Raw genomic sequence first — 15,299 nt, 5'->3', positions numbered from 1 at the left:
CGCAAGAGATACCCACACACCATCGATCGCTGCTTCTACGAGCATCCGACACAGACAGCTCCATGGTATCTTCACATAACGCAACGTAACCTGTAGCAAACTCTCTGAAGTCAGCTGTGTGTACAGCTCCTACGAGCCCCCACCAAACATTCAGCGAATACAACCCACATGGGGTTTTAAAACCTTTCCCGTGTACTGCCCAGACCCGCACTTACCACCAGCAGACCGTCACAATGTGTCACAGACTGTGGCTCGCCTGTACCACACCCTCATATCACCAGACCACAATAACACCGACTCTCCCTCAAACAGAGCCTGGAATGTCCTCCGAGCCTCAGAAATCACCAAGCAGACCATCATGTGTCACTACAAGTCCTTCACATAGTGCCTGGTGCCCTGTGAGAGGGCCGTAGGCGCGGGTCAAAGCGTAAACTCACGTGACAATCAAAGTACACAATTGATTCACGCAGGCCTCATATACACAGATTGTCACCTATTACGGGTGTACGTGCGGTGCCGTGGTCTTCCGCGTGATGTGTGAGGGTAAGAACGCAAACACTGCCACTTCTATGGGCCACCCCGCCCGCTGGGGGCCCTCAAACACCACCAGAAACTGAACCCCGAAGAGTGGCGCGGACGGTGCTGATCACTTTATTCTAAGTTCCTGCTGCACACACTAGAGTGGCAGACACACCAGGCCCAGACACACACACCAGAGCCAGACACCCACACACATACACACACACCCCCGAGCCATGCATTCTCCCTGTTGCAGCCCTCACAATATTTGTATGAGGCTTGCTATACAACGCCCTTGAACCCCAGAGCGCCTCAGTGTGGGGGCCAACCCGGGGACAGTGACACACACGGCACACAGCTCACCTGCTGCAGCCGCCTCCTGCTCCGTCCGTGTGTCTGTGACTCCTGCAAGTGCGGACAACATCTAGCATAGAAACCCTACTCCAGCCTAGCACCGCCCTCACAAGGCGCAGTACTGCTTGTTGCCACACGAGGGCGCCAAGAGTCAAGACAATGGCTGCACTCACTCTACTACTGTCTGTTGTTTTTTTTTTTTTTTTAAAGTTTTATATAGCGCTAGTTCGACCTGTAGGTATCAGAGCGCTTTACATACACACTGTGAAAACATAAGGAATTGCATTACGTAATAGGAAGGCCGTAAGGAAGCAAAACAGATTTAAAATACAAAATGAAAAATAGGTAAACAGTGCAGGGGAGGGAGAGAAAACAAACGAAGGTGGCTAACACAGTCCGGTCACCAACTACCCTTGAATGCCAAGAGAGAGGAGTCAGCTCGGATATTGAAGTCTAGGGGCATATTATCAAGAACGGCGTTAAACATTTTCGCCGGTTTAGCTGCTAAAACGTCGATAATGGACTTGATAATATGCCGCAGAGAATTGCGATTCTCCTATTAACATGACCAGAGAATCTGGATTTCATTAAAGACACGGAGGCTACCATTATGCTTACACTTTTAATTGCGTCACCAAGCAGCCGCTTAGATCACAAAGGAAGTATTCCAAATAGAACATTAACAATAATAAAAGGCATGAGCCCACAGCATTCTGCCTCTTTTAAATGCGGCTCCAAGCAGATAAGTTCTCCTTACTTTCCTTCTCTGTTTTGCCATATGCTAGATTCTAGATCCTGTGTAGATTCTGGATGCTTATTGATGCTTATGTATTTTACTAACTTATTTACCTTTCGTTCATTTGATCTGTTGGTACATTGCTTAACTTGTGCACATTGTCGCTGTGCCTAAAATTTGATTTGTGTTTCCCTTCATCTCCCGTCCTACACTGGACTGTCGCTTCTCTATGCGCGCCCCTTCTGCGTTTTTCCCCCGCTTGCTCACTCTTCGGGACTTTACGGAGGTGGGATCACATTTGACTAGCTTTATTCACCTTTTTCCGGTCTTGTAATGAAATTCCCATAGAAGCCCAAGTTCGCCTTTCATTATTAAGGTCCACATGCCTGTATGTAGCTCTTCAGCGCTTTTCAGTCCATCAGAGGCCTTTAAACCCCTGGTCCGCCGCGTGCCAGTTCGGGCTTCACATATATGGATATCAGTTTAAATCAGCCCTTGTGGCGCACTCTAGTCCTGTTTCATCTGTAGTGAATCTTTCACCATCATTGTGAAACAGGACCTGCCAATCAGAGTCACGGCCCAGGAGTTATTGCCTCTCAATCAGCAGCTAAAAAAGAACTGCTGCCTCTTTACATAAGATATCTTTTACTGGTGAAAAGGGGCCTCTCAGACTTCAATCCCTGTAACATGTTTTTCCTCAACTAATCCACCACAACCTGGCTCTCAATAATGTACATCTACTTACACGGTATTTTATTAAACCCTTTTTTTACGGTTTAGGATGTCAGAACAGGACCAGTTTATTATTATTTAGAAAAACTGTCATAGCTGTCGTGTCCCTGCTAGCGGCCCGGCCAGGACAAGCAGGTAGGCCTTGGTTAATGAGTAATGCTGACAAGCGTTTGAGGACCACACTAAAAGACTGGACACACACCATCATTACTGGTCTCAGGAGATACCCCACATGTTGGTCCTCCCCTTTTATTTTACCCCGCAGGCCATGCCTGGCCTGCTGATAACGTGGACATAATATCCAGCATGCTGGCGGGAGCACAGGACCACTGACCCATTACATCCCTCCCCAACTTGGATCTTAAAACTCGTCTTTGAAAAGTCCAGCACACACAGAGGCGCCCTGGCATCAGTCTTTGGGAGTTTCAGCATGCAAAGTCCTGAAGGTGCCGGTTAAGTCGGGGGTTGGGTCGCAGGCTGTAGCGATGTTGTTGACCGCGGATGGATGGTTGACCTGGCGGCGATAAAGCTGTCAGCGAATCAGAAGGCACTACCTCTGACGGAGAAGGATTAGAGGTGTTGGTTTCTTCGTCCATTCGGCAGGGGTTGCCTCCGTCAGGGTTTGGCCAATTTTGAGGGTCTGATTCTGCAGACACTGACAGGATCTCTTTAAACCAGGAAATGTTCCAAGACATTTCCTCACTTCCTTTCCGGGCGGTGACCATGGTGCCATGGCTGGTTACTACGGTCCAGGTACCAGGCTCATGGGTGGTCCGAAACTTCCCTCCAGGCCGGCAAACTTTGAGTATGACTGTTGCTCCTGATTGAAGTGACCGGGGCATGGCACGGTGTTGGGCACTCGCTAGGTGGTTCTGCCATTCTCGCCTTGCCTGGGTTTCCTGGACTTCTTGAGGCGGGGGTGTCCACCCCGGGCATGTTGAAATCAGGTCTCTCTGCGGCCCTTTGAGCATGTGGGCCCAGGGGCTCCGGAGCATCGTGTAGTGTGGGGTACTCATGTATTCTCTCAGGAACTTGTGGAGGCGTTGTTCGGGATCCGCTTGGTCCACACTGTCAATGCGTTGTACTTTATTCAATGTCTGCATGAAACGTTCCACATCTTCGTTAGCTTGGGGCCATTGTGGGGTGACTCGACGGTGATGGATCCCGTGCTGATTGGGGAATGTGGCAAATTACGCCCCCTGGAACGACTGCTCATTGTCGCTTCGGATCTCTGTCAGGAACCCAAATGTGGCAAACACATTCTCCAAGATGAGTGCTACCTGTGCAAAGGCGGTCAATAGTACCAGTTCCACTATGGGGTACTTTGAGTATGCATTTATAAGGACAGGCGTGTGTTTCCCTCCAGGGAAGCTTTCAAAATCTATGCTTACTTTCGACCACGGGATGGTGCAGGCTTCTTCTGTGATTATCGGGGTTGGCCGCTCGGTGCGCTTGTCACCTGTGAGGCATGACAATGGCGTTCTAGATCCTCAACCATCGTTTCGAATTCTGGAAATCAGACCTTTTCTCTCCTTCTTGCTTTAATTTTGGTCTCTCCTTGGTGACCCCCATGGGCCAGTTGAGTTGCTCGTTGCCTCAGAGCTTGTGGTATTACCAGCCTCAGGCCTCGCAGAAGTATTCCGTCTGATGTGGCCCTCAGTTCACTCCACACCCTCCATATTTTCGTCAGCTCCCCATGGTCCTCCAGTGACACGTGTTGGTTTTCTGGAGGAATGTCTTCCATGACCCTTCTTGGACTGCCTGAAGAGTCTGGGTGTATATAGTGTCTTGCTCAGCGGCTTTCTTGATGACTTCAAGCGTCATCTCCTGGGGGCATGCCACAACAGAGATCATTTTTATGTAATGTTCTGACCCCTCGAGGTTGTCGGTCTCTTCCTTGGGGGGTGGGTGTCAGGACAGAAAATCATTGATGTTCTTCGCCATGGGTCGGTAGACTACCTCCATCTGGTAGGGCTGGAGTTGTACGGTCCATCGCTCGATTCGGGGAGGTGGATAAGGAGCTGATCCTTTGAAAAGGGGAACTAGAGGTTGGTGATCTGTTACCATGGTGAATGGCTGGCCCTTCAGTACAGATGGAATTGGTTGCAGGCCCATTTTATCGCTAGCGCCTCTCACTCAATTTGCGCATTTCTTGCTTCAGTGGGGGTCAGAGACTTGCTGGAAAACAACAGGGCAGCCCATCGGCCTGGCTCCTGTTCCTGGGCGAGTACTGCTTCCAGCCTCACCGGACAGGCATCTACCAGTAGTTCTGTTTGTTTCGCTGGGTTGAAATAGGCAAGGGTGGCTTCTCCTAGTAGTGCATCCATGATACTCTGGAACACTTCCTCTTACTGTGGTCCCCAGTTCCATTTGACATCCACTTTTGTGAGAGCCCTCAGCGGATCGGCGTGGGTTGCGAGATCGGGGATAAACCTCCCGCAATAAGTGTCCATGCCAAGGAAACTACTCACTTCAATGGGCGTGATTGGAGCTGGGGTGCTTCGGATGGCCTGAGACTTCTTTGGTTCCACCTGGATGCCCTCCTGGTTGAACACATATCTGAAGAACTCTCAAAAGGGTTGAAAGAACAGACACTTCTCCTGGTGGAGCATCGTGCCATGTTCACTATTGCAACGCAGGGTACTCCTCCGATGCCTGTGATGGTCAGCGGCAGAGTGGATCAGGATGTCGTCGCTGATGTTTATCATCCCGGGCAAACCAGATAACATCTTACGAACAGTGCTCTGGAACACGTCTGCTGCTGAGGATATTCCAAAGTTCAGTTGTTTGTAACGCAGCAACTCCAGGTGGGTACTGAGAGTTGTAATGTAGCGGCTCTCTTCCGCCAAGGGCAGTTGGTGAAACCCAGCGTTCAGGTCTATTTTTGAAAACCACCTTGATCCATTGACATCTCCAATTATATAATCCATGGTTGGCGTTATGTGGCGCTCCCTCTTGATTGCCAGGTTGGGTAGCCTCATGTCGATGCAGAGACGGATGGCTCCCGGCTGTTTAGGATTCTGCGCAATGACTATTCGGGACACCCATGGCATCGGTCCCGAGACTTTCTCAATCACCCCTTGCTTTTCAAGTTCCTGTTTCACCAGGGGTCTCAGGTGAAAAGGGACTCGCCGATGTTGTAGTGCCACCGGGGTGATTGTCTTGTCAATGTGCAGTTTGATAGGGTCGCACTTAATGTGTCCGCGTCCTTGGAAGAGTTCCGGGAAATAAGTACTTTTTAAAAAGACGTGCATACTTTTTGTAATGAAAAATTACCTGTAACAGTAGTCTGTTATAAGTTATAATTTAACAATGAACACAAGAGAAAGAGGGCAGAGGCTATAGAGATCCGCACCCAACAGCTGACAAGTGTCTTTGAGTCCACAAGATAGCGCAAAGAACCAAGGAGTACTCCCCTCTATACTCCTTATTTAGGAACAAATCCTATCATGAACACAAGATACACAGAGGGTTCAGCGCTATATAATGTACATTTGTTATTCCAAGTTCAGGTTTCACATCAAAGAATAAATTATTCAAGAGTCTTCATTTCTTGATAAAATAAATTTCTTCTTTATTTTTCTTTAAAATGTTTTCTTTATTTTCAAGAAGCCAGAGATCATAGCCAACGCGTTTCGTCTCACATCGAGACTTCTTCAGGGCTATTCAGATTAAAATAAGAAAAATACATTACAAATCCAAAATTTGAAATTTGACATCTTTCACATACAAAGACAAGTGCAACACATTCAGGATCACGAACAATCCATATTTCCAATATGAGGGTCATGATTTGATAATTACACCTTAAGGCATAAATTATTTTTAGATTCCATCATAACAATTTATCAAAGACAAGGATCGAAAATTATTTTTAAACTCCATCCTAACAATTTATCAAAGACAAAGATCGAAAAAGTATATGTGCAAATGGTTATAGGCATACCTTGGCAGTGAAATATTGCGTGATCTCGTCAAATATATAATTGTTTCATGTATTCTAGACTTCTTCAGAAATTCAGAACCTCTATGCGGTACACAGTATCTATAATGATTAATATATATAATCAAATTAAGAACTCCTGTCAAATATTTATGTACATATTATAAGCATGAGAAACCATCACACATTTCTAATATCAATTTTGGTATATTGTTATATTAATCGTCTTTATATCAAAAAACATTTATCTCAAGCGGTATATAACAGAGCAAAAAACAGGAGAAAATCAACATTCACCAGTTGTCTCTATTCGGAAAAGCAGAAAACCCAAGAGACCCTAGTCAAAGAAAGAGTCATCAATCATTTTCATAATAAAAGGCCAATTCCATAGTAAAATAATTTGTCCACTCGATATATTAGCAGAGTGGTACATACATATCATGACAAACAACAGTGACGCGTCACTTATAGGTTAACATGTTAAACGCTGTTATATGTCTAGATATCGGTCAACATTATAGTATCACAAAGCAGTTTAGTAAGAATAGTGCCATCGCTCAAGTAGAAATCTTAGTCACAATTATAATGGACTAGTACAATACCGCATTATATCGATTCAATTGCGAACAACTTTGAGTAGCATGAAAATATGACACTTCAATGTAGAACAATTTCATATGCCAATACGGTTTCGTCCATGAATTAAATAAACAAATCATGGCATGTTAATTATATATATTTTTTTTAAAAAAAGGGGGGAAGGGAATAATATCCACATAACATGTCAAATAACTTTGACGCGTCACTACTTCACTTCCATACTAGACGCTGTTGCATGTCTGTGTATCATTCAACAAGGATATATCTAAGTGTGAGTGACATCGTAGCTCAAACATAAGATTAGTTAAAAAGCGGAAATAGACTGATGCAGTACCACACTATATTAAATCCGCGGCAGACATCTTTGAGTTGCGCCAATATAGACCACAGCAATATAAACCATAGCATATATTCACTACGGAAATGTACTAGTAAGATGCCACACTATGTCTAATCTGAGGCGGACATCTTTAAATTGCACCAACCTATGACATGACAGTGTAAACCATACGAGTACCAGTGACCTCATAGTATATGAGCATTTAACATCGTCCGTATTTCGATACAAAATTTTTTTTTAAAAACACGAGCTGTCAATAAACCAGAATTTATAAAGTTGCTTCTATGTATTAACATTAGAAAGCAGAATAGAACATAAACTGCATAGACATTATTGTCCATTGCGAGACATAATGGCAACCGCACATAGATTAAACTCACCCAGAATGGCATGGTAGCCCAAGATGTATGTCCTTCGTGTTGTCGATGCAAAGACGAGCAATTACAGCCACGTCTTTTTAAGCTCCCCGCCCGGAAATGTCAATTACCAGAGATTCGAAAACGGACAACACTTGGAATTGAAGTCAAGGAACTCCGCAAACTGATCCCAGTATCGCGGCCATTTTTGACTTGATAACGCGCTCACAAAAGCGTATATCATGGTTTATATATTCGCAAAATTATGTTTTTAGCAAAGTATAGGAATTATTAATTTGAATTACTAGTCTCAATCTACACGATTCTTTAAATATATTACTCGAATATCGCGGGTAGGACAACATATTCTCCTCGTAGTCTTAATAGTTTTTTACTACTAACCAAACATGATGAGACTTACTAAAAATACCTGATATAGATAAGTCAATATGCTTTAAGTGTAAAGGCATCCTTGTTCATACGATATTTTTAATACAGAAATAAGCGCATTTGTTTATTTAATTCATGGACGAAACCGTATTGGCATATGAAATTGTTCTACATTGAAGTGTCATATTTTCATGCTACTCAAAGTTGTTCGCAATTGAATCGATATAATGCGGTATTGTACTAGTCCATTATAATTGTGACTAAGATTTCTACTTGAGCGATGGCACTATTCTTACTAAACTGCTTTGTGATACTATAATGTTGACCGATATCTAGACATATAACAGCGTTTAACATGTTAACCTATAAGTGACGCGTCACTGTTGTTTGTCATGATATGTATGTACCACTCTGCTAATATATCGAGTGGACAAATTATTTTACTATGGAATTGGACTTTTATTATGAAAATGATTGATGACTCTTTCTTTGACTAGGGTCTCTTGGGTTTTCTGCTTTTCCGAATAGAGACAACTGGTGAATGTTGATTTTCTCCTGTTTTTTGCTCTGTTATATACCGCTTGAGATAAATGTTTTTTGATATAAAGACGATTAATATAACAATATACCAAAATTGATATTAGAAATGTGTGATGGTTTCTCATGCTTATAATATGTACATAAATATTTGACAGGAGTTCTTAATTTGATTATATATATTAATCATTATAGATACTGTGTACCGCATAGAGGTTCTGAATTTCTGAAGAAGTCTAGAATACATGAAACAATTATATATTTGACGAGATCACGCAATATTTCACTGCCAAGGTATGCCTATAACCATTTGCACATATACTTTTTCGATCTTTGTCTTTGATAAATTGTTAGGATGGAGTTTAAAAATAATTTTCGATCCTTGTCTTTGATAAATTGTTATGATGGAATCTAAAAATAATTTATGCCTTAAGGTGTAATTATCAAATCATGACCCTCATATTGGAAATATGGATTGTTCGTGATCCTGAATGTGTTGCACTTGTCTTTGTATGTGAAAGATGTCAAATTTCAAATTTTGGATTTGTAATGTATTTTTCTTATTTTAATCTGAATAGCCCTGAAGAAGTCTCGATGTGAGACGAAACGCGTTGGCTATGATCTCTGGCTTCTTGAAAATAAAGAAAACATTTTAAAGAAAAATAAAGAAGAAATTAATTTTATCAAGAAATGAAGACTCTTGAATAATTTATTCTTTGATGTGAAACCTGAACTTGGAATAACAAATGTACATTATATAGCGCTGAACCCTCTGTGTATCTTATAATTTAACAATGTTTAAAACTTAATTAACACTAATTAACATATAAGTGTGGAAAAAGTGTGACGCAGCAGCTATGATACCTGACTTCGAACAACAGCATTCACAGTTCGATTACCGTCTCCGGCGGCATGTTAGCCCACCACTATGTCACTGTGGGCAACACCGTGCTTAATCTTTTCGATGCCACCGAGTGCCTCTCCGGAGGTAGCTGTATGCTTTACAAATGCTGGCATTTTTTAAAATTTAAAACCATAGTGATGAGAAATATTACCACATATCTTTTTTTCGTCTATTCGGAACAATATTTTTTATATATTTTCTATTTAGAATTACGGCAATTAATAGATGTTTTAGTCACAAGAAAGGAAATGACATGGTTTGCTGGGTAACAGTTTTTAAGCTCTTCAACGTATATACATATTAAGGAACTTATATTCATGAGGATCGAAAGCGATACCTTTACCGCTTCACATTTTGTAACTTTTTCCAACACGTGCATAAGTGTAACAGTGAAAACGGGAGCATGTGTCAACTGTAAAACGTGACATCTGAATGGGCGAAGCCGCATCTTCCTTCCATAGACTACTCAATAACCAAAAAGTATATAAACCACACCCTTTGTTCGGTTCGATTTGTTTTTGTGAGTTATTTACGCGTGTCCGTTCTGTGATGCAGGCTCCCTCTTCTAGCGTTGGATTTTTCTTTTGCAAAAACAAAACATATTACGGAGTTGTAAATTGTTTGATTATGTCATAGTAGAACGTGAACAGCTTCTCCTTCTTACTCTGTTTTCCGCCTGGGATCATATAGTGTGAACATGTATATTATAATATTCACAGTCAATATCATCTCAGAGGAGTTTATGAGCCGTCGGCGCGAAGACGAAAGATATCAAAGTTCTGGAGAAAAAAAGTTTTGTACATATTCACAGCTGGAAAATATTTTGTTATTGATCTTGTTTTGTGTTTATCACTTTATTTATCTTGTCATTTTTTGTGTGGCATCAGTGACACTCTCTATATTGTAGTAGAGTGTCATATTTTCACACAAGAGGAAGTGGAGATTCGGCGCCGCCAGGAGTAAACCATCTGAAATACAGCTTACTGACCTTAATAACTGACTTGATCAGATATTTTTATAGTGAGAATATTTTTCGACATTGCAGTTTAAAAAAAGATTGATCGCATAGATACTTTTTTACTGAATGCCTTTGATTAACCCTACATTTCTTAATTGATATTTTGCTATTTCTCTTTTTCTATGTTGTGGTTCCTATTCTCGTTCTCTCTATGGAATATATAGGAATAGTATTATATAAATTACTACTTTCCTATATATTCTTAAATGAGTACGTCATCTGTTAGCAGAGCAGTGAGCGCCCTCTAAGCACAACGACAAAATGTTCCCGACTCCTACAGAATAGAGACTGTATATTTTTTTTTGTTGTGCTCCTAATTCTTCTTCTCCTGTAGAATACTATAAACTCACCCTGTACATTTTAACACTGTGAACTTATAGTACTTTGAAGGGGTTGGAGATCTATCTGTGCAACACATTAACAACATTTACTACAGTTATTTCCGTTGATAACTTACTACCTCATAGTTTGTAACACTGCTAATATTTTATAAAATAGTAGTCCCTAAAAAAATAATTGTATTCATAGTGCTTCATTGTAGCAGAGTAGGATCTGCCTACTATGGTTACCCCCACGTTTTGCTGATTTTTCATTGTTTTTCGACTTTAGTCTTGCTGGGGCCATGCTATCCAGGACCCCAGCCTAGCTGCTTCCTCTCTAAATTGATTCCATGTACTATAGGTACACTCCAGTTTGGTTACTGGGAAACCCTTGTGAGTCCCTAGTATATGGTACACTAGGTACTAAGGGCATAGGTACCCCAGAGGCCTACCAGGGGCTGCAGCATGCATTATGCCACCCCTGGGAAGCCTTCCAAAATGACACCACAGGACTGCTGCTGCAGCCTGAGTAATGTGGTGCATGCATCCCTTACTAAGATATAGGTTACCTATATCTACCTTAAATCACTACACATAGAGACCTATCTGTTACCCCTATGCCAGGCCTTATCAATCCTGAAGGCAGGGTGCTTGGTTTCATGTAAGAGGGTGCCCATGCATGAGCAGGGCCCCCCTGCAGCCTTCGGAACCTATTCTCCGAGGCTGTTCTTTGGTGCAGCCTGACCATATACTCTTAAATGCATTATATCCTCGCAGTAAATGGTAACTTTGGGATGGCTGCACAGAAACATGTTGCGTTTGGTGTCAAACACTTTGGAATCCCCCCCCCCCCACCAGTCCTGGCAGCGGGGGTAGAATTCCACCCTTCTAGAGGGAGAGACATGTACACACCGTTCTACCCGGTAACTAGTTTAAAGAGCCGTGGCATCACAAAATGGATGCTGCAGCCACAGACACGAGTCTGGCCTCCTGCTGCTGACCGAAACTCCGGCAGGGGAGGCCTGGACAATAGGTTTCCTGTCACAAGGAAGTGTAACCACCTCCCAGACAGGCTTTAGTGTATTGGGGCTGGGTGGGTGCACTGTGAGAGTGCTTTGAAGTCTCCACTGGGGGCACATTTGGTGTTCTTGTGCATAGTCCAGTTCAAACCGGTTGCAGGGGCTACCAGCCCCTGTTCTGGTGTGAAAATGGATAAAGGAAATGGGTGTAGCCACCCCTCTTTCCAAACCCTCCCATAGGTGGGTCCCCAGATTATGTCCAACCCCTTTCTTAGGTATAAGTAAGGAACCCCTGGCAACAGGACTTTAGATATCACTAGATAAAACTCTGCAACTGAATCCTGGAACTTCGATGCTCTACTCAAGACTAGAGGACTGAAGAAATCTCCCATGGGGTTAAGGAGTGACTCCCCTGCTTGGCAGGCACGAACAAAGCATTTGCCAGTCTACATCTCTGAAGCTCCCGATGGACTCTGAAGTATCTGCAGCCCCAGAGGTGGATTTCCAGACTTCACAAATGGCGTCCTAAGTCCCCAGCAAAGCTTAGACCCACTGGCCTCGTGAGTGACGTGGAACTGGAACTCCTGGACACCGAGCACATTTGTAAGTGCATCAGCTTCTCAACATCCTTTGGGTTACTGATATCCCAAGCACTATCTGCACCAAAGATTGCTGGCCTACACTCCACGAGTGTTCTGTGAACTAGTTCTGAGTGCAACTGCTCAAGGCCCCTTTGCGATCCCTGGTTCGTTGACTGGTGGGTCCCTGTGAAGGCAACTCTGATTTTCCTTAGGCTTTCCTGGTTGCTCCAGACGTGCCTGACTCCCCACTGTGGGGTGAGTCCCTCAGACCTTGCTGATCCGTACCGAAGCATCTTTCTCCTTTCTGTGTGGGTTGCTGTTGCCAAGGCTTGTTGGGTCCAATCCGGACACGGATACTGCAGCACTCGGCATCCTTTGTGGGACAGCTCAAGTCCAGCTCCTGGTTGTCATGGACGCCTCCTGGTCCTCGCGGCTGAAGAGTCAAGCTTCATCTCTTTCGCCTGAAACACCCGACATCCGTGGGCATTCGTCTATTGTGCCCCCTAGTCACTGGCTAGTGACCCAGACTCTGTCCCCTCTGCTTTCAGGTTCTTCTCATCTTTGATTCAGGCTTGGATCATCCCGGACACTTTCCACTTCGACGGTAGCAGCACTTTGCAGCAGATTGCCATTGAAATCAACGACGATTCCCGACACCAAAAGACACCTATGCTCCTGGCTTCCCTGGGTGAGGTAACTGGAGTACTCTGGTGCTCCAGTAGATGTTGGCCCTAGAACCCCTTAAGTCTAAAGTGGTTTGCTCAAAGTCCTCCTCTAAGTGCCCCTTTCCTTTAAATTTCCAACCGCGACCTTTCCCATTTAAATTAACAGTGATCTGTGGTTGTGTTCAGACACTGCACATGTCCCCTGTGTGTCTCCTGTGTCACTACCTTGTGAGGTTCCTTGTGGCCCCAACACTTCTACAGGCTCTAGGCCTTGTGTCTAGCAAAGTCGTGGTTCTTATACAACTTTATTGATATATGGTTTGGTACACCCCTAGGGCTCGACATATATTGTGCTAATTTACTGTGTGCTATTAAGTGTTATGTATGTACTTTTGCCTCATAAAGAGACTAGTAGGGTGTGTTTAGAATAAATACATATATTTTATATATATAACTGGTGTGGTTCTCCTTTCATTTGGTCATTCACGAGGTTATAGACTGGTAAAACAAGCTGCTTTACAATTCCTTCAAGACTTAGCCTGAAGGCTGCTCTCCAGAGCTACCACTAGGATAGCTTTCAATAAAGGTTGTCTTTAACCTATCATCGATAAGGGTCATTTGGACTGGTGCAAGGTGCCCACTAGAATAGTGGACAGCATATGCCAGGCCAACTTCTCACATTCATTTAATGTTTTGATGAAGCGTACATTTCTAGATAATGACGTCATTTATGTTTAACTGTTTTTTACTTGATGTTGTTGTGACCTGAGATGATGTAGTGCGGGAGTGTTTCTTGTAGCACTTCTTTTCTACTTTATCTAAAAGTAACTGATTCCCTCTTATATTTACAAGAATATGGGGCAACACTCATACAAACTATATGCGAGAAAAAGGAGGGTGTGGCCACGCTTAAGGGATATCTAATGAATTGCGTTTTTATTTGTTACCCCTTTGATATATACAGCTACACTTTCCTAAGAAAGTATATTTGTGATTGCTTAATAAAAAGTGTTTCAAACCTGGACTGAAATTTCTGCAGCGCAACCACACCTACTATTTTGCTGCAAGGAAGTAGCACTCCCCGCGACAGAAGTAATCACCGCACTATAAGTATACATTATAAGTAAACATTGCTCCCGAGAAGTAGCCTTATCAGAACCTTATTTAAATGAAGACCGCAACTGCGCACTTTCTTTTTGCAACCCCCTTCTCCATGTTATAATATTTGCTCCAAACATGTAGCACTCCCCGCCAGAAAAGTAAACATCACATTATAAGTAAATACTACTCCTGTGAAGTATCCCACCCGCTGACTTGATAAAAAGAACACCGCAACACAATCTGTTATTTTCCCGACGTGATTCGTAGGCCCCACGCAAATAATATAAATGGCCCTTAAAATATATAAAAAACTATTTTTACCTTCACAGTCCCTGTCCACTACCTTGTGACCACTGTACAGAGTTAATAGTGTTCCTACCCACTCCTCTACTAAACTTTTTTCGTGTACTCCTTTGACGTGTGTCACAAAATGGCTGACAACAGTGAACCGTTCCCACCCAATAAGGAGCAAACTTGTACTCGGAACACTTTAGTCAATAAAATGTCCATGGTGCTCCGCAGATGGGGAGGGAATGGCTGCCAACACTTCTAATTTTAATGCTTCACAGGCAATGAACATTAAGCTTGGGAAGGTCTTGCTTGGAACACGTTACCCAATTAGATGTCCCTGATACTCCGCGGAGGGGGAGGGAATCGCTGACAACACTCCATCGTTCAATGGTTCGCAGCCAATGAACATTAAGCTCGTTGTTGGAGCACCTCAGCCAATTAAACGTTCATTTTGTTCCGTGCACAGGGAGAGAACACGCCCTCCCACATAATATTAAATTTCCTCTAACAAAGTGACACTATCCGTGAAAAAAGTGAACACTGCATTGTAAGTAAACATTTCTCCGCATTATATTAAAGGAAGGCCTCAATACAGCGCATTGTTGTTTTCCCGATATGATTTCCACAGCCTACTGAACATTACCGCAATACTGCGCATCGTTCTTTTGCGGACATAATTTCCACGGCCTACGCAACATTCACACTACCTGTGTGTGCACCCTACACGATGCATGTGTCAATATGGCGCATTGCTTTTCCAACGGGCTTTGTTGTTTTCCCGATATGATTTCCACAGCCTACTTTACATTGCCCCAATACCGCACATTGTTCTTTTGCGGACGTAATTTCCAGGGCCTACGCAGTATTCACACTACCTGTGTGTGCACCCTACA

At 43.2% G+C, this 15,299-nt stretch overlaps 1 protein-coding gene across 2 annotated transcripts in view; it reads right to left on the bottom strand.

The window, feature by feature from the left end:
* Window positions 1–1,008, bottom strand: part of LOC146829972 (GTPase IMAP family member 9-like) — a 93,971-nt gene extending 92,963 nt beyond the window's left edge. Inside the window, exon 1 of one of the 2 annotated variants that reach the window (XM_085604001.1) lies at window positions 883–1,008. In XM_085604001.1, the coding sequence (XP_085460127.1) occupies window positions 883–950 (68 nt within the window). In that variant the 5' untranslated portion in view covers window positions 951–1,008. Of the gene's footprint in view, window positions 1–215; window positions 309–882 lie in introns of those variants that run through there. The other variant, XM_085604004.1, reaches the window with a different exon arrangement.
* Between the last annotated feature and the right edge of the window lie 14,291 nt (window positions 1,009–15,299).

This window comes from Triturus cristatus, chromosome 5_1, assembly GCF_964204655.1.
Source record: "Triturus cristatus chromosome 5_1, aTriCri1.1, whole genome shotgun sequence".
NCBI lineage: Eukaryota > Metazoa > Chordata > Amphibia > Caudata > Salamandridae > Triturus > Triturus cristatus.
The sequence above is the reverse complement of the archived record's forward strand: the minus strand, read 5'-3'. Positions and strand labels throughout refer to the sequence as shown.